This window comes from Myxine glutinosa, chromosome 9 (assembly GCF_964187855.1).
Source record: "Myxine glutinosa chromosome 9, kmMyxGlut1.1, whole genome shotgun sequence".
Lineage (NCBI taxonomy): Eukaryota > Metazoa > Chordata > Myxini > Myxiniformes > Myxinidae > Myxine > Myxine glutinosa.
Window position 1 is genome coordinate 146,571,577 of NC_136269.1, and position 25,259 is coordinate 146,596,835.

The 25,259-nt window shown below is 43.7% G+C and overlaps 1 protein-coding gene across 4 annotated transcripts in view; it reads left to right on the forward strand.

Moving 5' to 3' along the window:
* LOC137434823 (C-Maf-inducing protein) overlaps positions 1 to 25,259 on the forward strand; it is a 239,688-nt gene that overhangs the window by 205,033 nt on the left and 9,396 nt on the right. For all 4 annotated transcript variants that reach the window (XM_078785034.1, XM_068127950.2, XM_068127952.2 and 1 more), the window contains 2 exons: positions 7,349 to 7,495; positions 7,825 to 7,930. In XM_078785034.1, coding sequence (XP_078641160.1) covers positions 7,349 to 7,495; positions 7,825 to 7,930 — 253 coding nt within the window. The remainder of the gene's footprint in view (positions 1 to 7,348; positions 7,496 to 7,824; positions 7,931 to 25,259) is intronic.

A 25,259-nucleotide genomic window follows, 5' to 3' on the forward strand; every position in this document is an offset into this window, starting at 1 on the left:
CACCTCACCACCACGTGATTCAAAACACCTCCCCACCACGTAATTCAAAACACCTCACCACCAAGTAATTCAAAACACCTCACCACCACATAATTCAAAACACCTCATCACCACGTAATTCAAAACACCTCACCACCACCTAATTCAAAACACCTCACCACCATGTGATTCAAAACACCTCACCAGCACATAATTCAAAACACCTCACCACCACGTAATTCAAAACACCTCACCACCACCTAATTCAAAAGACATCACCACCACGTAATTCAAAACACCTCACCACCACGTGATTCAAAACACCTCACCACCACGTGATTCAAAACACCTCCCCACCACGTGATTCAAAACACCTCACCACCACATAATTCAAAACACCTCACCACCACGTGATTCAAAACACCTCACCACCACATAATTCAAAACACCTCACCACCACGTAATTCAAAACACCTCACCACCACGTAATTCAAAACACCTCCCCACCACGTGATTCAAAACACCTCACCACCACATAATTCAAAACACCTCACCACCACATGATTCAAAACACCTCACCCCACGTAATTCAAAACACCTCACCACCACGTAATTCAAAACACCTCACCACCACATGATTCAAAACACCTCACCACCACATAATTCAAAACACCTCACCACCACATAATTCAAAACACCTCACCACCACGTAATTCAAAACACCTCACCACCACGTAATTCAAAACACCTCACCACCACGTGATTCAAAACACCACCACCACGTGATTCAAAACACCACCACCACGTGATTCAAAACACCTCACCACCACGTGATTCAAAACACCTCACCACCACATAATTCAAAACACCTCACCACCACATAATTCAAAACACCTCACCACCACGTAATTCAAAACACCTCACCACCACGTGATTCAAAACACCTCACCACCACGTGATTCAAAACACCTCACCACCACGTGATTCAAAACACCTCACTGCCACAGAAACAAAAGTTTCAGGGAGTACTTCAGTGACAACAGGCACTTTTTTCTTCTTTTTTTTTGTTGTTGTATACAAGATCGAGGCTCGTGAAAGAGCGAACATTAATCACACAGAAAGACAAACCGACACATAAAACATATAACATCGGGAGCGGTAGACAAGATGGGGAGAGAGGGGGAAGGACACAAACACAACATTTGAGAGCAGGGACCGAGAGACATGGAGACATCGAGAGATCTGTGAGAGGGAGAGGGCTTTGGGGGGGGAGGGGCATGGGAAGGAGGGGGCATGGGAAGGTGGGGGGGGGGGGGGGGGTGGGAGAGGTATAAAACATATGGACACTGCCAGGACTTCCAGGAAAGAAGTTGGAATTTCAAACAAGGTGGATCTGGGGTGAATTAGCGGGGGTAGAAAAGATCAAGGTTTTGGATGGGGGAAGATAAGACATGGTGGTGAACAGCTGTTTTAAAGACCTGGAGGGAGGAGTGGGATTGAAGGGAGTGAGGGAGTTTGTTCCAGAGGCCGGGAGAAAAGAGGAATTAAAGAGTGAAGGTGAGCAGAGAGCCGAGATTTCGGCAGTTTAACCATCAGAGGGTTGCTGGCAGATCTTGTGCGACCTGTAGGAATATTTAGCGGACAGAGCACAGAGAGAGCTGGGGATGCAAGGCCGGAGAGGAGTCGGAAGAAGACAGAAAGACCACCTACCTGCCTGCGGTGAGTGAGTGAAAAGCCCTCAGAGATAGCTTCATCGCGGGAGATTCCAATAATTCTGAAAGCACAATTCTGAAAGATTCCAACTGCCCAGATATGTAGATATGTAGATAAATGACTGTACCAGAGTTGCTGTTTTGTCATGGTTTAAACCAATCATAATTCAAACAATCATAATGCACAAATGTATTTGTAATATACGTGATATTACATTTTATAAACTTCTGCTCTGTCACTTCTTCATCCCACAGGTGAAATGCAGTTCATCAGAACCCCTTACCTAGTTACCCTGTCAAAGTCTCAGCTTGGCATTAGCCTCCACTTATTATTTACCTTTAAATCTAGAATCTGTCACTCTAGAATCTTTTTCCTGTTTCTCATCTCTTGTTCTTCCTTCATCAACTGCCTCATGCTCTTCCCCATAGCACCCTCATAAGTTTTCTTCAATTGCTGACACCTTGTCCCCTTTTCACTTACATCTCTCCTCATGCCCTGGTACATCGACACATTCTCACCTCTGCCACCGAAGGTGGATAGAGATAATGTATTCACCCCTGTTTTTCTGTCTGTCTGTTTTTTTGTCTGTGAGAAGGATATCTCAAAAAGTAATGGACAGATTCGGTGAATCGTGGTGGACAGGTTGGGTGCGTGACGCGGACAAACTGATTAGATTTTGGTGAACATCTGGATCCTGATACGAGAATTTTAAAGTGATTATTCACCATTGAGAGATGGGGCGAAACTTCAGTCACGTGAAAAAGTAAGTACACCCCATGTAAAGTTTTGACTTTTTCAACATATTTCAACATACAGCTATTTGATCTTCATTTCAACAATATTGATAGATAAAGGTTATTATAATATAACAAATATCATGAATCATTTACATTTTGTAGTCCATTGTATAATTTAAATGAACATAAATGCAAATTTCGCATGTGGAAAAAGTAAGTACACCCCTACATTTATCACTACTTCAAATACCTAAAATTAGAATCAGGTGCACCAGCTCAGGTGCAAATGATTAGAACATCGTTAGAGAGGATCTTGGAGGAACCTGTCTTATTTAAACCTCAGACATTTAGTTTGGTTTGCTCTTTGTTGTTGAAGTGTGCGGCGTCACCATGCCTAGATCAAAAGAGCTCTCTGAGGCCTTCAGAAAGAAGGTTATAGATACCTACGAGTCTGGGAAGGGATTTAAAAATATCTCCAAACAATTTGAAATCAATCATTCGACTGTCCGGAAGATCATCTACAAGTGGAGAAGATTCCAAACAACGGCCAACTTCTTCAGGCCAGGCCGCCCCAGCAAGTTCCACCCGAGAGCAGACCGCAAGATGCTGAAAGAAGTCTCTAAGAACCCCAGAATGTCACAACGGGACCTACAGGTAGCTCTTGCCACTGTTGATGTCAAAGTGCACGAGTCTTCCATTAGAAAGAGGCTGCACAAATTTGATCTACATGGGAGGTGTGCCAGGAGGAAACCTTTGCTGTCCAGAAAGAACATCAGAGCAAGACTAAAGTTTGCCAATGAACACCGAGGCAAAGACCATAGTAAGGGCATTTTATGAGATATTTCACAAATCTGTTAACTAAATTGTTACCAAAAAATTTCTTCACCAATATGTTTGTAAAGGTGTGTAATAACATGTGTTAAAATGTTGAAGTTCAACTCCCGTGGGAAACCCAGAAAAAAAGCTGTTGAATTCGGGTACCGAAAAATTATTTTCGAGAATTTTTTTTTTTTAAATCGGCCCTTAAGTAACTTATGAGGGGTCAAATAAGGGTTTTTCATGATTCTGAGTTGATTGTTAACATTTATATTTTCACTTTTACATTTACACACAAAGTAGCTTTTATTTCACATACATATATAATACTCAAGAGTTATTTCTCATTCACAATGTCAGAAGTTTCAACAGTGATTGTCTATGTCTTCTTCAGACTCAACAACATCATGACTGCAGTTTCTGCATGTAATGCCATTACAGACTCCACAGGCCGAGATGCACGTGACCCCATTCTTCTTGCAGCTGCATCGCCGGTTGCTGCAATCTCCATGACAATTACAGCTCGTGAACTGCAATAGCTCCTCAGGAGCCGTGGGGTCCAGTGTTGGAACTGGCTCATACCCATGCACACCTATTGTCCATCCATAGTCACTGGGGTTCAGAGACATGCTCTGTAGAAGGATCCAGTCCCGGGTCTGCAGGTAGGCACGGAGTGAATGTTGTGCAACTGCACCCTCTGTTGGAGGTAGAGTCTCTGGTTTGATCACTCCTGCCGCTGCCCAGAGTGTGTCACCTGGAGTGAGAAGTGGCTGATCATGAGCCAGGGAGGAGGAAAGCTCAGCGAGGGGGAGAAACATGATCGCGTTCGTTCCTATCTGTTTCCTGTTCGTAAATGGAATAATCTTTACTTCAGTTCCTCTCAGGATCTTAGCTTTGTCGAGTGCCTTCAACTTCACCCGGGGGAAAGCTGCTGTTGTCTGTGGATCTGGCAAAGGTGGTGCCGGAGAGGTGACTTCGATCCAACCCATTGAGTGAAAGGGAGTGTTTCCGTGAATAGAGACAATGTTTAAATCTATATTGTCTCCAACAAACTGAGTGACTGCATTGTTTGTTTCCCCAACCTCCATAAAGACCACCTGATCATTACTTGACAATTCACTTTCACTGGCTGGCACTTTGGCTGCCATCACTGATTGATCCTCAAGCGCAGCATCAACCGCAACCTCATCATTGATCTGTTCATCGGTTTCCTCCACAATGGTGTCAAGAGTGCCAGAAGTATCTGGAACATCATCTCCACTCCTACTATTAAGGAAGCAGTATTTGTAGTTTTGTGTCTCTGTGTAAGACTCAGTGTATCCCAGCCGGTGGAACTTGTTGAGCATCCATTTTGACCCAAATCTATGATCAAGTTGTATGGCAAGCCCCGTTTGGTGTGGCAATACTCCAGACCGAGGTCGACAGGCCTTAATAAAATTCTGCCCCCAAACGGCAACTCTTTTGTCTGTCTTGACAATCGGTCTCAAGAACATCTGAAGGCTTGCAGGAACAAGTGTCAGCTGACTATCGATGTCAGTCATACTGTGTGTGGTGGGGTATGACTTTGGACCTAAATCAATCAAGGCAATATCATTGGATATGAACTTGAGTGCCGTCTTTATGATCTGAGTCTTCTCATCTCCATGTTCAAGATTAGCATGATGCCCTCGCAGAATATTGTCGGTGCCATCTTTGAGACAGAGTACATCTGCCCTTCTTTCCTGTGTTGTGAAATACAAGGTGTCTTCGTATTTCTCTAGAAGTTTTATCTTTAGCCAATGCTTTGAATAAGAAAGGCTCTTCTCTGGTGACTGATCAAACTCCTGCAGCTTTTCATGGACTTGGTCCATGTTCATTACCCCATGCTCTAATTCTGAGTCTAACCATTCGCAGAATTCAATAAAAACTGCCTCTCGCTCCTCATCAATACTCCTCTGTCCTCTCTTCCTTTTTCCTTCCTCATCAGTCTTGGACAAACTGTCACCTCTCGCAAACATAAGTTTGCATCGCAAATGGTACAGTGTTTCTTCTGCTACCAAGTCGTTGATCCCTTCCAGGCGTCCAGTGACTTCAGTGCCCCAGTCATCCCCGCGACTCCGTGCTGTCTTCAGCAAGCTTGCCTTCAGTGTATCTGCAGTCAAATTATCTGGCACTCTGTATTTCTTTCTAGCTTGTGCTGGATTATTTTTGTAGAGCTGGGCTGGTTGGTTGCAAAGAATGCATACATCCTTATACAGGAGGTCAACTGACTGTGATCTTCTAGAACTGCAGCCAGTTGATGAACTGAACTCACAAGTAGTGCGTCTTCTCTTCAACTTTGATGACTCTTTCTCTGCCTTTGATGCTTGAGCTGACTTCTTGGTGGTTGCAACAAAGTTGTTGTACAGATCATTTTTACACTTCTGGTGGTACCTCAGTTTTCCTTCCTTTTGAGCCTCCTTCATACGTTCCACAACAGTAACATTTTCGACAGTTTCTGCTTGTTTCAATAAAGTTGAGTATCCCTTTGGAGTTGCCTGTATGAGCCTTTCAGCTGGTGTATCCGAGCGTGCACAGATGAAGCAATTGAGCACAGGTGGAGTAACGTCTTCATCCATATTGCTAGACTCCATGTCCTGCAAAGTAGAAAATGAGATATATTTAGAAATTATTTTTCCACAAAGGAGTGTCTGTGGTGAAATATAAATGTTAACAATCAACTCAGAATCATGAAAAACCCTTATTTGACCCCTCATAAGTTACTTAAGGGCCGATTAAAAAAAAAAAATTCTCGAAAATAATTTTTCGGTACCCGAATTCAACAGCCTTTTTTTCTGGGTTTCCCACGGGAGTTGACCTTCAACATTTTAACACATGTTATTACACACCTTTACAAACATATTGGTGAAGAAATTTTTTGGTAACAATTTAGTTAACAGATTTTCATATGTTTCCCTTACTACCAGCACATCTGGAACAATGTGCTCTGGACAGATGAGTCAAAGGTAGAGCTATTTGGCCACAGTACCAGAAGACATGTTTGGCGAAAACCAGACAGCATTTGACCACAAGAACCTGATACCAACTGTAAAGCATGGTGGTGGAAATATTATCGTTTGGGGCAGCTTTGCTGCATCAGGGCCTGGGCAGCTCACCATCATGGAATCCACTATGAATTCTTCATTGTACCAGAGGGTGCTTGAGGATAATGTGAGGCCATCTGTCGGAAAGTTAAAGCTCAACCGAAGGTGGACCTTGCAACATGACAATGACCCTAAACATACCAGTAAATCCACCAAGGAACGGCTGAAAAGAAAGAAATGGAGGGTTCTGGAATGGCCAAGTCAAAGCCCGGATCTAAATCCCATCGAGATGTTGTGGGAGGATTTGAAACTAGCTGTGCATGCAAGAAATCCCTCAAACATCGCACAGCTGAAAGAATTCTGCATGGAGGAGTGGGCAAAAATTTCTCCCAGTCGATGTCAGAGACTGGTAGACAGTTATAAGAAACGCCTACTTGAGGTTGTTTCTGCCAAAGGGGGCAATACCACCAATTCGAGCCAAGGGTGTACTTACTTTTTCCACATGCGAAATTTGCATTTATGTTTATTTAAATTATACAATGGACTACAAAATGTAAATATTTCATGATATTTGTTGTATTATATCACCTTTAGCTGTCAATATTGTTGAAATGAAGATCAAATAGTTGTATGTTGATATATGTTGAAAAAGTCAAAACTTTACATGGGGTGTACTTACTTTTTCACGTGACTGTATATACAACACAATATCTCAAAAAGTTGTGGACGGCTAATGACAAAACTTGGTGGATGAGTTGGTTAGGTAACAAAAACAAGCTGATTCGATTTTGGTTCAGGTATGGATCCAGATCCATCGGTGGGATACAAAACGTGAACTGTTCAGCTTGGCAGAGGTATATGCTCTACCTAGTGCCGTTCTAGTTGTTCACCTGTTTCCCATTGGGCACACTTTATGTTAACCCTTTGCCCTGTATTGTTGTGTACCTCTTTGATTCTTGATACCTGCATAAAAAAGGCCAACAGAATGAGCTAATATTTACCCAAGTAATTATATTTGATGTTTCCTTTTGCCCTATTCAGGATACAGACGTGGCTAAGCTACTGAGTGGAGGTTCCTTTGGAAACCTTGAAAATCTGAGTCTGGCATTTACCAGGGTGACGAGTGCGTGTGCCAAATACTTGGCGATGCTCCCTGCGCTGAGGCATCTCAACCTATGGTCAACACAGGTAAACCGAATAGCATTGGAAATTTTGAATATGATTTTCATGACACAACCACTACCACCGTCCACGAGAAGATGTCACTCTTACCTTGTAAAAATCACTCCACACCATGCCACTAGAATATCAGCACAACACAACCGCATGGCATCACGTCAGTACACTAGTGGCCCATATCAACATGATTGAGCTAGACACTGAACTACTGCAACCAACCAGACAAGACCAAAACCAATACCATCAAGCACTTACCACTCAGCCAACTACCACAGTCACCTGCTCGTTTGAACTGATATAACATCTTGGTTCCCCATAATATCTTTCGATGACCCCAGTTTGGTGATGCTGGAGTTATTCATCTCTCCGAGCACCTACCTTCGCTCCAGGTCCTGAACCTGTGTGAGACTCCAGTAACGGATGATGGCCTCCTCGCACTTACAGGTTGTACAAATTATATAATAGTTATTACCTCTGCCCCCGAAGGTAGATGGAGGTTATGTTTTCACCCCTATCTGTCCGTTGCTCTGTTTGTGAACAGGACATGTCAAAACCTTGTGCGCAGATTCGGATGAAATTTGGTGGACATGTTGGGTGTGTGACGAGGAATAATTGATTCAATTTTAGTGAAGATTCGAATCTGGATCTGGATCAGAGAGGTTTTAAAAAAGTGATTCTTCACCATTGAGTGATAGGGCAAAAACGATATATAGCACGATATTTCAAAAGGTTTTGGATGGCTTGAGCCAAAACCAGGTGGATGAGTCGGGTAGGCGACAATAACAAGCCAATTCGATTTTGGTTCAGGTCCGGATCCAGATCCGGCCTATCAGTGGGATACAAACTGTAAACCGTTCAGCCTCTACAGAGGAGATGACAATGTAGATAGCAATGCTGAAACCTGGGCCGGATTTAGGAATGGGCAAGCTGGGCACTTGCCCAGGGGCCTCCACAACCAGGGGGTTTCCACATATTTCATGAAAAAAAAATTTGTTAGGAAAATGTACAGTAAAACTTCCTCCAACGCGGCTTCCTCTAACACGGTATCCAATTTACGCACTGAATTAAATGCGTCAAAACCTCCCCAACGCAAGGGTGTGTTTCACATTTACGCGATCGTGGCTGGTGTTTTCCCAAAGATTTATATTATTCTTATTCCTTTTTAGTATTCTAAGGTCGGGTGGGCCTCCACCACTGAAGGCTGCCCAGTGGCCTCCACATGGCTAAATCTGGCCCTGGCTGAAACTATCTACATGGAAAGAATAGTTTTCATTCGATGGCTGTGAGAATAAATTAAACATTTGCGGATACGACTAAAAAGATTAAATTCGAGACTGGCAAAGCATGTCCAATAACAGCGGAAATCAGTCCAGAAATTGTGTTCCACCGAGCCCTGTCTATGATGCGTCTATGGTAACCGTTGTTAGCCACCCAATAGGGCCAGTGCCAATGGCCCTTTTCCATGCTGATGGTACAATTAGGAAAACAAAGTTTAACTGGGGCATCAACTAGGAGATGAAGGCGAGAAGGTCTCTGAACAACCAGAAAGCATCAAATGAGCCAGTGTACATTGAGGGCATCATGGCTGTCATTCAATTCATGTGATGCTCACGCATAATATCTCGGACAACTCTTAACAGGATTTTTGAAAGCTGACACAGTGTGGAAGTCTTTGATAGCTATGACCAAGATAACTTGGTGAAAACTGCTGAACAGGAACTCTGGGCTGGATCTAAATCTGCTTGCAAACGGTATCGGTGATTGATGGATGCCCAGTACCTCCATGGAAAAGGTTTCTCAATGTATCTTCCAACAAGCAATCTCTTGTGAGTCTCCTCGGTGAATAAGTGGTCACTCATGCTTCAAACTGTCTGGAAGCTCATCCAGGTTGTACATCCTTCGTTGTGGGAGCTTCTCCTATGGTGAGGTAGTACAGTCCATGAGTAGTACAATATACTTTGCCAGCACACAGGAAGAAGCCGACACCAGGATGCTTCTTTACGCCGACGAAGACGTTGTCTCGTGTTGTGTTCCAGGAACCATGATAATCAGATCACCAGATGCTTGTATTAGTGCTTGCTGTTCACCACTTTCCAAAAATGGTGAATGCAATTAACATGTGACTTGAAACGGGCATCCTCACCAGTACAACTGACAAGCGCCGATTTGTACCCGTGCATGCAATTTGTGCTGCAAACGGTGACAGGTGAATGGTGAAGTGACGTCGGTTGTATATCGTCTCTGATAAAATGAGTGTTGATCGATTTTCCAAAATGTTAGTTCAGACAGCAAGATCATGTTTTTATGATGCACGAAAGCTGAGATAAGACACATCATGGTTTCTGACACAAATTTGAGAAATCATTATGTGATGGTGACCTTGTTTGATGTCGCTCCACGAAGACTGCACCACTTGACAGCTCCACATCATACCTCACTTTGAAGGGGACACACATCTTTCAAATGATATATGATTTGGGAGTGTGTCGGGGGTGGGGGATATTTAAACTCCTGAAATAATGTACTTTTTGGGGAATTGCTGCTCACCTACTGGGATCACCTGTCTAGTATAGATGCTGCCCAGAAGAAAGCAATGGCGGACCGCTTCTGTACATGCCAATTGCCAATAAAACAAGCATGATCAGAAATGCAAGAGAGAAAGTTATGGTGTTGGACGATGAGGCCCCCAGGTTTTAAAGCACCCAATGTCTACTGAGGAAGAGCAAAGTGTCTAATGGAGAAGGACAAAGTCATCATGATGGGAATGGATCAAACCCGAAAGGAAATCCAGTCCCTGAGGTCAACCAGAATTGAAAGTCGAACTCTGAGCTTGTCAAACGTTCACAGAATTGAGACATGTAATGTAAGGTCAATGAATCAGGGAAAGTTAAACGTAATGTAGAGAGAGTGGAGAGGACAAGAACTCTAAATTTGGGAATAAGTGAACTTAGATGGACTGGTTTGGGGTCATTTTAATCTGATGATTAAAAACTCTTCTTATCTGGTCACAAAACCTGTAAAAGAAATGGAGTGGCAGTGATTTGCAATAAGAACATGGCAGAGTCAGTACTGGGATACAATCCAGTCAATAGTACGCCTGGTGTTGGCTTAATGATTAAGGTGGCTGGCCTAAGATCTTAGGGTCTTGAGTTCGAGCTCCTGTCATGCCGTTGAATTAACACCAGGTGGGTTGACTCAGCCTGTCATCCTTCCGAGGTCAACAAAATGAGTAACAGCTCACTGGGAACACGGGCATCAGTGGCACAGTTGCACTTCCAGAAATGATGCAGCCAGCAGCCACAGGCTGCATACGAAACAGCAACCCAATGAATGATAGGTTAATATTAGTGAGAATGAAAGGACATCTAATGAACACCACCATCATTTAGATATATGCTCCAACCTCTGCAGCAGAAAATGTGGAGCAGTTTGTGGAAAGTTGCAGTAACTGGTAGAACAGGCTGGGAGACTCGATGTTTTGATTATTATGGGAGACGAGAATGTAAAAATTGGGGCAGCAGGAGCATCAGGGATTCAAGGAAGGCACGGACTCGGTATCTGAAATATTTTGCTCACTTCCTCTTTTCGTTTGTATTGGCTAGTTTCCCAGAACCTTTTGTTTTCAGCATTCAATCAGCCAGAAATACATAACAGTTGGCGTGGCCGGGAAACAGACAAAAATCATTTTAGGTAATCTTTCTCTCTTTCTGGTGAATATAACTCATTGTGATGTCTGTACCGAGGACTTCAAATACGACAATGTACACTTGCAATCATGCAACCACCAAGTGGTGTTTGGTTGTAGTTTGACTTTCTCAGTATCCATACAATGGAATCCCATTATAATAATATATTTTATTTATATAGCACTTCACAAATACAAAGAAATCTCAAAGTGCTGAACAAGGTAAAAAAGAAATGTGATGAGAATCAAAGTAGGGTGGAGAAAATTACATAAAATACAAATAACAATGGAAAAAAAAATCAAATTGCATAAAATAAAAATAACAATGGGAAAAAAAATCAAATTGCATTGAATTAAAATAACAATGGAAAAATCAAATTAAATAAAATACAAATAACAATGGAAAAAAATCAAATTAAATAAAATACAAATAACAATGGGGGAAAAATCAAATTGCATTAAATTAAAATAATGGAAAAATAAAATTAAATAAAATACAAATAACAATGGGGAAATAAAATTAAATAAAATACAAGTAACAATGGAAAAATAAAACTAAATAAAATACAAGTAACAATGGAAAAATAAGAATTAAATAAAATACAAATAACTGGAAAAATAAAATTAAATAAAATACAAATAACGATGGAAAAATAAAATGAAATAAAATACAAACAACAATGGAAAAAAAACAAATTAAATAAAATACAAACAACAATGGGGAAAAATCAAATGAAATAAAATACAAATAACAATGGAAAAATAAAATTAAATAAAATACAAGTAACAATGGAAAAATAAAATAAAATAAAATACAAATAACTGGAAAAATAAAATTAAATAAAATACAAATAACAATGGAAAAATAAAATGAAATAAAATACAAATAACAATGGAAAAAAAACAAATTAAATAAAATACAAACAACAATTGGGGAAAATCAAATGAAATAAAATACAAATAACAAGAGATCTTGGAGACGGCGGCAGGGATTTTCGAAGCTCCACACGGTCTCCACGTTTTTCGAAGTTAAGTCTGTTCACAATTGTATTTTGTCGAAACTGTATTTATCTTTCGGTGTGTGAAGTTATTGTGTGCAACTTTGGTTGTTTCTCGGTGTTTATCTTTCATAAATTGATCGTCTGTTTGCCGTGTCGCGAGCAAGGCCTTGTACAGTGTGCACTGTACAACCTTGAGGCTTTGTTTTTCTCTCAGTGGTCTGTCGTTTGTGATCCAATAACTTTCGTTCTCTGTATTCCCAGTCTTTTCACCCATAGCCTACTTCCTTGTGTAAATCTCAACTAAAAAAACAAACAAAAAAAAAAAAAACATTTCCTTCTCTGTTCTCATTCGTTTATTCATTCTTATTCGTTCGTTCGTTCTTCGACCACGTGTTTCTCCCCCATTTCCCCAGATAGTTTTCACTCATTAACCTTCAATGTTTACACTTTCCCCTGAAGTTATGTATTCCGTCATATTTTATAACACCTTTTTCTTCTTCTTCTTTAAAAGGCTGCTTTCGACTTGCTCACCAAATCAATTCATCCCAAAAAAAATATCCATCTCCTATAGTGCCTTTTTTCTACATTCCCTAAACTCTCCTGCACTCCATCCTCCATCCAGCGTCCTTAAACGTATTTTTAACTCGAAGGTCACAAGAAACTCATTTTGCAATAAATGTTCGTTTCCCATAAATCGTACACTTTCAAAAATCCAATCTCACCCCTCCCCTCCAAATCTTCCCCATAACCCCTCCCCTCCAAATCTTCCCCATCACCCCTCCCCTCCAAATCTTCCCCATCACCCATCCCTTTCAAATCTCCCCCCTTGCCCCCTCCCTCCTAAACTACCCCCTCACCCCTCCCCGCCAAGACGCCCCCTCGCCCCTCCCCTCCTAGACTCCTGCCTCACCCCTCCCCTCCAAATCTCCCCCATATCCCATCCCTTTCAAATCCCTCCCCTTGTCCCTTCCCTCCCAAACTCCCCCCTCACCCCTCCCCTTCAAATCTCCCCACCCTCATTGCTTCTCAATTTCCCCCCTCTCACTCCCCCTCCTCAAAGCGTCCTCCCCGCTTCTTCCCCCTTCAAACTCTCACCTCCATCTCCCCCAACCTTCTGCCTCGCTCTTCCCCCTCCTCAAATAACACCTCATTGTGGCTCACCCAATCACCATCAAACCTTTTGTCCGCCCCATCCTTCCCTTTCTCCGAGCTATTCTGAAATCTCTGACACACCTTCAACAGCTCTCCCTACCTCTTCCACCTCTTCCACATCTTACCCTACCCCTCCTCCCCCCTGTTCTGTATCTGATGCTCCCCCTTCCTCTTCATTAACGGTATGGACCTCAAACATCCGGGGCCTTCGTTCAAACTTAACTGATCTCTCCATACAGGTTGCTTCTGTCAAACCAGACGTGATCTGCTTAACAGAAACTTTCCTCCTTTATGATGTCTCTGATTCCATAGTATCTCTCCCGGGCTACTCCCTCCTCCGGTATGATAGACCTGAGCCTCGTCCTGGAGGCGGGGTTGCTATCTTTATCAAAAACTCTCTTCCTCACTCGCCCTGCACTGCACTCTCTCCACCTCACCCCCAGGAATACCTCTGGCTACGGCTTCCCCTTCGCTCCCACCTCTTGTTCATATGTGTGTTGTACCGTCCACCAAACAGTGATGACTCCATCTACATCTCGCTGTCTGATGATATGGACCAACTTCTATCTACTCATCCCAACTCTCTCTTCCTCATATGTGGTGATTTCAACTGTCATCATGCCAGTTGGCTGGGTGTGGGTACCTCTCTCACCAGCCATGGCTCCTCAGCAAAGGACTTCTGCGACTCACTGGGACTGACACAATCTGTCAATTTCCCGACCCGGATCTCAGTCAACGGAACATCTTCTCTTCTGGACTTGGTTATGACTAACTTCCCTGAAAATGTCTGCTGCTCTTCTTCTGCTCCGATCGGATCATCTGATCATGTCCTTGTTAAAGTGGACATCTCTCTGACCATCCTCAGGGAGCCTGCTCAGCGTCGACGAGTCTGGCATTTCACTCAGGCCAACTGGCACGGTCTTCAAGCAGCCATCAATCATCTGGACTGGTCTCCCATCTCTACCACCTCTGACATCAACTCATCCTGGGAATTCTTCCAAAGTAAATTGCTCTCTCTCATGCACAGATTTATCCCATCTCGTCTTCAGTTGTCATACCCTTCCTCCCGTCCATGGTACACGGAATCTTGTGGTGAGGCTGTTGCCCAGAAACAACTTGCCTTCGTCTCCTGGAAAGCAAATCCAACGGAAGGAAATCTCATTTCCTTTCACAAAGCCCGAAACAAGTGTGTGTCCACCCTCAGGAGAGCCAGGAAACAATATCTCTCCGTTCTCAAGACCGAACTCTCTTATCTGTCTCCCTCTTCCAAATCCTGGTGGCGTCTGGTCAAATCCGTTTCTGGTGTTTGTTCCCCCTCCATCCCCTCCCTTACCTCAAACGGCTACACAGCTGACTCCGCACGTGAAAAAGCTGAATGCCTCAACTCTGTGTTTGCCTCTAAATCTTGTGTCCCAAACCCATCCCTCTCTGTACCCACCATACCCAGTCGTACCCTGCTGCTTCTGGACTCCGTGTCCTTTCCTCCTGACAAGGTGGAAAAGTTTCTGTCAACCCTCGACTCTGATTCTGCAACTGGACCCGACGGCATCAGCCCACGGGTCCTAAAATCCTGCTCTGCTGCTCTATCTCACCCTCTCTCTGTTCTCTTCACCCTCTCTTTTGCTCAAGGTCAATTGCCATCTGCTTGGAAATCAGCCAACATCACCGCTTTGCACAAAAAAGGTGCAAAAACAGATCCTAGCAACTACAGACCAATCAGCCTTCTCCCAATTATCAGCAAAGTCATGGAATCCATCATTGCTTCTGATATGAAATCTTTCCTCTTCTCCAATGGCTTGATCTCTGATCATCAATTTGGTTTCAGACCAGGTCACTCTACTCTGGACATGCTGCTTCTGCTGTCTCAACAATGGATGGAGGTCCTCAATGCCAAACAGGAAATTAGAGCTGTCTCCCTCGACATATCACGTGCCTTCGACACGGTCTGGCACCCCGCTCTGCTCACCAAACTCTCCTCCTTTGGTATCCATGGAAATCTCCACGCATGGCTGGCGGACTTCCTCTCTAGTCGTCGTCAACGTGTGGCCCTGAATGGGTTTCTCTCATCTCCTCTTCCTGTTCAGGCTGGAGTTCCCCATGGCAGTGTTCTGGGCCCCGTGCTTTTTCTGGTCTTCATCAATGATCTCTCTGACTCTCTCGAAAATCCTCTCTATCTCTTTGCTGATGACTCCACTCTCTGCCGCTCCATTCCTCTTCCCTCAGATCGGCAGTCTGCTGCCTCCTCACTCTCTGAAGACCTGGACAAAATCACAGACTGGTCAAACAAGTGGAACATGTCTTTCAATCCTGACAAATCTCACACTCTTACTATGTCTCTCCGAAAAGATCGACTGGACAACCCTCCCATCTACTTTCTCAACAATCCTCTCCACGAAGTTCTGTCGCTCAAGATTTTGGGTCTCACTATCTGCCATGATCTTTCTTGGGAAAACCACATTTCCAAGCTGGCCTCCAAAGCCAGTCGCCGACTGGGCATCCTCCGTCGTGCGAAGTCCTTCCTCGGCACACCTGAGCTCCTCACCACATACAAGGCTTTCATCCGCAGCTCAATGGAATACTGTTCTCCCCTATGGGCCGGTGCTCCTGCCTCACACCTAGCTCGGCTTCACGCTGTTGAAACCAAAGCTTTCAGAATTATTGGAATCTCCCGCGATGAAGCTATCTCTGAGGGCCTTTCACTCACTCACCGCAGGCAGGTAGGTGGTCTTTCTGTCTTCTACCGACTCCTCTCCGGCCTTGCACCCCCAGCTCTCTCTGTGCTCTGTCCCCCAAATATTCCTACAGGTCGCACAAGATCTGCCAGCAACCCTCTGATGGTTAAACTGCCGAAATCTCGGCTCTCCGCTCACCTTCACTCTTTCATTCCTCTTTTCTCCCGCCTCTGGAACAAACTCCCTCACTCCCTTCAATCCCACTCCTCCCTCCAGGTCTTTAAAACAGCTGTTCACCACCATCTCCTTTCTTCCCCCATCCAAAACCTTGATCTTTTCTACCCCCGCTAATTCACCCCAGATCCACCTTGTTTGAAATTCCAACTTCTTTCCTGGAAGTCCTGGCAGTGTCCATATGTTTTATACCTCTCCCACTGCCCCCTTCCCACGCCCCCCCCCCCCCCCCAAAGCCCTCGCCCTCTCTCAGATCTCTCGATGTCTCCATGTCTCTCGGTCCCTGCTCTCAAATGTTGTGTTTGTGTCCTTCCCCCTCTCTCCCCATCTTGTCTACCGCTCCCTATGTTATGTTTTATGTGTCGGTTTGTCTTTCTGTGTGATTAATGTTCGCTCTTTCACGAGCCTCGATCTTGTATACAAAAAAACAAACAAAAAAAAAAAAAACAATGGAAAAATAAAATAAAATAAAATACAAATAACAATGGAAAAAAATGTCTAATTAAATAAAATACAAATAATGGAACCTGAACATTTACCCTGCTTATGTTCATCAAAATGGGCTTCTTCACATAACACGGTCCATGCTAAATGAAACCATCTGACCTTTCTGAGGGGAATTTTATCTCTACCTCCACAAACGTAACAATAAAAATAGCAATAGGAAAAAAAAAAATCTAATTTAATAAAATACAAATAAACAAAGGGAAAAATCAAATTTAATCAGCAACGGTACCCACCCTCTGGGTGGGGCTTCAATTGGGAGGCCCAAATGAAAAGGCTAAATATCAGAAATTTAAGGCTTTTTTTTCTTTTAAACGATTTATATAAACATCCGTTAAATCTCGATCGGTGCAGCCGTTTGTGCGGCACCCGTGAAAATAACGTCATGCGGGAGCAAGTATCAGCAGGATGTGGCAGTGTGTAAATCCACGTTTCTGATCCTCCTTCATGCCGAAGTAGCCCACCACTTCTCCAAGCATTCCGCTCTTCAGATCCGCCATGACAGATTTAAGCTTGATACTGAAGACGCGTGCAGTTAGTACTCCCGATGTTGTATGTACTCCCGTGTCCTCTAACAACCCGTGTCCTTATAAAAGGTCTTTGTCCGAGGTCACCGAGTTCGATCGGTGCAGCTGTGCAGCGATCGGTGCAGCCGTTTGTGCGGCACCTGGGAAAACAACATCGTCACAATGAGAACATCGTCACAATGAACGTTATGCGAACGCGAATGTTAGCAATGGTACCCGCCCTGTGGGCGGGGCTTCAATTGGAAAGCCCAAATGAAAAGGTAAAATATCAGAAATTGAAGGCTTTCTTATTTTAAACAATTCATATAAACATCCGTTAAATCATATCACACGCAAATCATCAAAATCTAAACAGTATCTTACTATAATTCACCAAATGTCCCACAGTGATCGATACACTATGATCGTGATGATCGTGGTCGTGATCGATAATCGTGTACACAATCGCTATGTCGTATATACTCCCAATACGTGTTTCCTTCAGTTGAAATGGGTTAGAATTCTCTTAAGCAGAGATTCAACCCATGTCCTGATCGTGGCAGGTGCAGCTGTGAAGCAATCGGTGCAGCCGTTTGTGCGCGCACACAGGAAAACAACATCGTCTGACAAACCAGACATGATCTGCTTAACAGAAACTTTCCTCCTTCATGATGTCTCTGATTCCTTGGTATCTCTCCCAGGTTACTCCCTCCTCCGGTATGATAGACCTGAGCCTCGTCCTGGAGGTGGGGTTGCTATCTTTATGAAAAAAAAACTCTTCCTCACTCGCCCTGCACTGTCCTCTCTCCACCTCACCCCCAGGAATACCTTTGGCTACGGCTTCCCCTTCGCTCCCACCTTTTGTTCATGTGTGTGTTGTACCGTCCACCAAACAGTGATGACTCCATCTACATCTCGCTGTCTGATAATATGGACCAACTTCTATATACCCATCCCTACTCTCTCTTCCTCATATGTGGTGATTTCAATTGTCACCATGCCAGTTGGCTGGGTGTGGGTACCCCTCTCACCAGCCATGGCTCCTCAGCAAAGGACTTCTGCGACTCACTGGGACTGACACAATCTGTCAATTTCCCGACCCGGATCTTAGTCAACGGAGCATCTTCTCTTCTGGAATTGGTTATGACGAACTTCCCTGAAAATGTCTGCTGCTCTTCTTCTGCTCCAATCGGCTCATCTGATCATGTGCTTGTTAAAGTGGACATCTCTATGACCACTCTCAGAGAGCCTCCTCAGCGTCGACGAGTCTGGCATTTCACTCAGGCCAACTGGCACGGTCTTCAAGCAGCCATAAATCATCTGGCCTGGTCTCCCATCTCCACCGCCTCTGACATCAACTCATCCGAGGAATTCTTCCAAAGTAAATTGCTCTCATGCACAGATTTGTCCCATCTCGTCTTCAGTTGTCATACCCTTCCTCCCATCCATGGTACACGGAATCTTGTGGTGAGGCTGTTGCCCAGAAACAACTTGCCTTCGTCTCCTGGAAAACAAATCCAACGGAAGGAAATCTCATTTCCTTTCACAAAGCCCGAAACAAGTGTGTGTCCACCCTCAGGAGAGCCAGGAAACAATATCTCTCCGTTCTCAAGACCGAACTCTCTTATCTGTCTCCCTCTTCCAAATCCTGGTGGCGTCTGGTCAAATCTGTTTCTGGTGTTTGTTCCCCCTCCATCCCCTCCCTCACCTCAAACGGCTACACGGCCGACTCCGCACGTGAAAAAGCTGAATGCCTCAACACTGTGTTTGCCTCGAAATCTTGTGTCCCAAACCCATCCCTCTCCGTACCCACCATACCCAGTCGTACCCAGCTGCTCCTGGACTCTGTGTCCTTTCCTCCTGACAAGGTGGAAAAGTTTCTGTCAACCCTCGACTCTGATTCTGCAACTGGACCTGACGGCATCAGCCCACGGGTCCTAAAATCCTGTTCTTCCGCTCTTTCACTCCCTCTCTCTGTTCTCTTCACCCTCTCTTTTGCTCAAGGTCATCTGCCATCTGCTTGGAAATCAGCCAACATCACCGCTTGCACAAAAAATGTGCAAAAACAGATCCTAGCAACTACAGACCAATCAGCCTTCTCCCAATTATCAGCAAAGTCATGGAATCCATCATTGCTTCGGATATGAAATCTTTCCTTTCCTCCAATGGCTTGATCTCTGATCATCAATTTGGTTTCAGACCTGGTCACTCTACTCTGGACATGCTGCTTCTGCTTTCTCAACTGTGGATGGAGGTCCTCAATGCCAAACAGGAAATTAGAGCTGTCTCCCTTAACATATCACGTGCCTTCGATGCGGTCTGGCACCCCGCTCTGCTCACCAAACTCTCCTCCTTTGGTATCCATGGAAATCTCCACGCATGGCTGGCGGACGTCCTCTCTAGTCGTCGTCAACGTGTAGCCCTGAATGGGTTTCTCTCATCTCCTCTTCCTGTTCAGGCTGGAGTTCCCCAAGGCAGTGTTCTGGGCCCTGTGCTTTTTCTGGTCTTCATCAATGATCTCTCTGACTCTCTTGAAAATCCTCTCTATCTCTTTGCTGATGACTCTACTCTCTGTCGCTCCATTCCTCATCCCTCAAATCGGCAGTCTGCAGCCTCCTCACTCTCTGCAGACCTGGACAAAATCACAGACTGGGCAAAGTGGACCATGTCTTTCAATCCTGAAAATCTCACACTCTTACGATGTCTCTCCGAAAAGACCGACTGGACAACCCTCCCTGCCACTTTCTGAATAATCCTCTCCAAGAAGTTCTGTCACTCAAGCTTTTGGGTCTCACTATCTGCCATGATCTTTTTTGGGAAAACCACATTTCAAATCTGGCCTCCAAAGCCAGTCGCCGACTGGGCATCCTCCGTCGTGCGAAGTTCTTCCTTGGCACACATGAGCTCCTCACCATATACAAGGCTTTCATCTGCAGCTCAATGGAATACTGCTCTCCCCTCTGGGCTGGTGCTCCTGCCTCACACCTAGCTCGTCTTCACGCTGTTGAAACCAAAGCGTTCAGAATCATTGGAATCTCCCGCGATGAAGCTAACTCCAAGGGCCTTTCACTCACTCACCGCAGGCAGGTTGGTGGTCTTTCCGTCTTCTACCGACTCCTCTCCGGCCTTGCCCCCCCAGCGCTCTCTGGGCTCTGTCCCCCAAATATTCCTACAGGTCTCACAAGATCTGCCTGCAACCCTCTTATGGTTAAACTGCCAAAATAAAGACTCTCTGCTCACCTTCACTCCTCTTTTCTCCCGCCTCTGGAACAAGCTCCCTCACTCTCTTCAATCCCACTCCTCCCTCCAGGTCTTTAAAACAGCTATTCACCACCATCTCTTATCTTCCCCCATCCAAAACCTTGATCTTTTCTACCCCCGCTAATTTCACCCCAAATCCACTTTTTTGAAATACCAACTTCTGTCCTGGAAGTCCTTGGGTTTTATACTTCTCCCACCCCCTCCCCCTTTCCCACGCCTCCTCCCCCCAAGCCCTCTCCCTCCCACACATCTCCCGATGTCCCTGCTCTCAAATGTTGTGTTTGTGTGCTCCCCCTTCTCTCCCCATCTTGTCTACCGCTCCCTCTTTTTATATATTTTGTTTGTCTGTTTGATTTGTTTGTGAAATAAATGTTAGCTCTTTCACGAGCCTCGATTCTGTGTACAAAAAAAATAAATAAAATAAAAAATCGTCACAATGAGAACAATGAACGTCATGCGAACGTGAATGTTATGCGTGAGTCCAAACCTGAGAATGCTGGAGACCAAAGCTGAAATTGGGGAAACTAAATAGCCTATTTTACTCCTGGAGATCCCAGGATTATCCACCCAAAATATCTTTGCGATCGGTTCAGCAGTTTTTATGGTACCTTCAGCAGACAGACAGACAGATGGACGGACGGACATTTGGTGAATTATAGTAAGATACAAACAACGGGGAAATAAAAGAAATCTAATTACATAAAATGCAAATAATGAAAAAAAAAAAATCAAATTGCAGAAAATACAAATAATAATGGAAAAAAAAAATCAAATTACATAAAATACAAATAACAATGGGAAAAAAGTCTAATTAAATAAAATACAAATAACAATGGGGGGAAAAATCAAATTGCATAAAATACAAATAACAATGGAAAAAAAATCAAATTACATAAAATACAAATAACAATAGAAAAAAAATCAAATTACATAAAATACAAATAACAATGGGAAAAAAGTCTAATTAAATAAAATACAAATAAGGGAACCTGAACATTTACCCTGCTTATGTACATCAAAAATGGGCTTCTTCACATAACACGGTCCATGCTAAACGAAACCATCCGACCTTTCTTAAGGTATTTTATCTCTACCCCCACAAACGTAACAATAAAAATAGCAATGGAAAAAAATATCTAATTTAATAAAATACAAATAACAATGGGGAAAAATCTAATTGCATAAAATACAAATAACAATCGAAAAAAAAGTCAAATAAAATAAAATACAAATAATGGAACCTGAACATTTACCCTGCTTATGTACATCAAAATGGGCTTCTTCACATAGCACGGTCTATGCTAAACGAAACCATCCGACCTTTCTTAAGGTATTTTATCTCTACCCCTACAAACGTAACAATAAAAATAGCAATGGAAAAAAATATCTAATTTAATAAAATACAAATAAACAAAGGGAAAATTCAGATTTAATCAAATACAAACAACGGGGGGGGGGGGGGGATATAATTACATTAAATGCAAATAATGTAAAAAAAAAAAAATCAAATTGCATAAAATACAAATAACAATGGGGGGAAAAAAATCAAATTACATAAAATACAAATAACAATGGGGAAAAAAATCAAATTAAATAAAATACAAATAACAATGGGGGAAAAATGAAATTACATAAAATACAAATAACAATGGGAAAAAAATCAAACTACATAAAATACGAATAACAATGGGGGAAAAATCAAATTAAATAAAATACAAATAACAATGGGGGAAAAAAAAAAGAAATTACATAAAATACAAATAACAATAGAAAAGAAATCAAATGAAACAAGCATTCTGAGTATTGTGCTGCAATACATGTCCCCTACCGGCAGTCTGTCGTCCGCAAAACTGTTGGGGAAATTACACGTATTGCACTGTACATTTTTCACTGTACTGTACAAAATTGCACTGTACAAAATTACACGTATAATTACCAACTCACGGTCTGAGGTAACTCGGCTAAAAATTATTCGATTTGCACCAAATAAAGTTCATGAATGGTTGCACAGACCCCTACTTCTCACTAAAAGGGGAAAAAGAATGTAAATCAGAGTTAAAATAAGCCCGCAAGGTCGCTCCATGGAGCAACCTGCACGTATTGCACTATGTGTGAATTATATAATTACCAACTCACGGTCTGAGGTAACTCGACTAAAAATTATCCAATTTGCACCAAATAAAGTTGATGAATGGTTGCACAGACCCCTACTTCTCACTAAAAGTGGAAACAGAATGTAAATTGGAGTTAAAACAAGGAATATTAACAGCTTTGACTTACCGCACTCCAAATTATAGTCCGGAAAACTGTTGGGGAAATTACCAAAGTTCAATGTGCCATAACTTTGTCAAAAATGATCGAAACGTCGTGAAGTTCGAACTTGATCTGTATCTTATCATGAGGAAACCATATACCAAGCTTGAACTCATTAGCATTAAGGGTTTAGGAAAAAAGTCCGGAAAGCTGTTCTTTGCGTGATGGACTGACGGAGTGACTGACGGACTGACAGACGGAGGGAGGAACGGCGCGCAAACCTATAGTCCCCTCCGGTGTACACTGGTAGGGGACTAATAAAATACAAATAACAACGGGAAAAAAATTCAAATTGCATAAAATACAAATAAAAATGGAAAAAAAGAAGGAAATTCCATACAATGTAAATAATATCGTTCACCAGTCCTTTTTGCTAAGCAGGTTGATTAAAAGCAGGGCAATAAAGGTCCGTTTTAAGCCTAGATTTAAACACTAATATAACCGGATGCCTTCAGGTGCTCTGGAGCTTATTCCATAGGTGGGGTGCAACCGAGCAAAACGACCAATCACCCATGGTGCGCAGCCGCGTCCTGGGCACAGATAGGAGTCTGGCAGTGCTAGACCTCAGGGTGCACGTGTAGGGTCCTGGGCACACATAGGAGACCAGCAGTGCTAGAGCTCAGGGTGTGCGTGTGGGGTCCTGGGCACAGATAGGAGACCAGCAGTGCTAGAGCTCAGGGTGCGCGTGTGGGGTCCTGGGCACAGATAGGAGACCAGCAGTGCTATACCTCAGGGTGCGTGGGGTCCTAGATACAGGTAGGAGACCAGCAGTGCTATACCTCAGGGTGCGCATGTGGGGTCCTGGGCACAGGTAGGAGACCAGCAGTGCTAGACCTAAGTGTGCATGTGGGGTCCTGGGCACAGATAGGAGACCAGCAGTGCTGGACCTAAGTATGCGTGTGGGCATGTAATGACCAAGTAAACTTTGCAAATACATGGGGCTGGTACCATGTAAAATCTTACAAACCAAAAGTAAAATTTTAAGCTTGATTCGATATTTCACTGGCAGACAAATGCAAGGAAGTGATGTACTCTATTTTCTTAGTTTTGGTTAAAACCTGTGCAGCACTATTCTGAACATATTTGCAGCTTTTGAAGGGATAGTTCAAAAGCTTTTGTAGGTAGACCAGGTAGACCAACAAAGAGTGAATTAGAGTAATCGAGCCTGGAGGAGATAAAAACATGTATGAGCTTCTGTGCATCAGGCATCTATATATATAAAGTAGAGTTGGCCTCTGTGTCTGTATCCTGATCTATCTACGATCTCTAAGATCTCGAGAACCCGTGGACGGATTTGCGAGCGGAAAGTACTGTTCGACTCGGGATGGTCCCAGGAATGTCACGGAGACATAAACATTTAAAAAATTTCGGGTTTTAAAATTAGCGTATTATTAGCACTAGCAGAAGAGAGAGGGATTCGAAGGGAGGGAGCGCAGCGCTTCTAGCGCTTCTGACTACAGCACACCTTAAAATTAAAAAAACTTCGGGTTTTAAAATTAGTGTGTTACGCGTAATTAGCGCTAGCAGAAGAGGGAGGGAATCTAAGGGAGGGAGCGCAGTGCTCCCTCCAGCGCTTCTGTTAGCGTAATTAGCGTATTTCGGAACGTTAATTTTTCAACTTCATTATTCGGAATCAGTACGTCCCAGAGAACCTTCGTAACGTTAATTTTTCAACTTCATCCGATTGACATGGGACCAACGGCATGTGACAAAGAGTGAAACATACAGGCTACATTTATTTGACGACAATGAGTTCCGACTTCCGACCTCGGTGGGATGACAGGCTGAGTCAACCCCCCTGGTGTGAAGGGGGAGGAGGAGGGGAGGGGGAAGAGAAGGGGAGGGGAACGAGGGGGAAGGGGATGGGAGGGGGGAGGGGGAGGGGGAAGGGGGAGGGGGAGGGGGAAGGGGGAGGGGGAGGGGAGGGGCCCTTCTTCCCCTGGGCACCCCCGCACCCTTCCCTCCCCCCTTCCCCTCCCCCCTCCCCCCCCTTCCCCCTCCCCCCCCATTCCCCTCCCCTCCTCTTCCCCCTCCCCTCCTCCTCCCCCGCTTCCCCCTCCCCCCTCCCCCCCCGTTCCCCTCCCCTCCTCTTCCCCCTCCCCTCCTCCTCCCACTCCCGTGCAAAGCCGGGTACCTCTGCTAGTCTTTAAGGAAGATCTCAATCTGCCAATGTTTCTGAGATGGAAGTTTGACACTTTATGAAGGAAAATGAAGGAAAATGAAGGAAAATGATGAAGGAAAAGGAAGGATGAAGGAAAATGAAGTTTGACACTTTATGAAGTGTGATAAAGGATGAAGGGAAATGAAGTTTGACACTTTATGATGTGGGCTTCAAAATATTGAAATGCATCGAATGTAACACCTAGATTAGTGACCAAGAAGGAAAGTGGAATAACTAGCCATTAATTACAATGAGGTTGTTGTCAAAATTTTTAGTCTGATGAG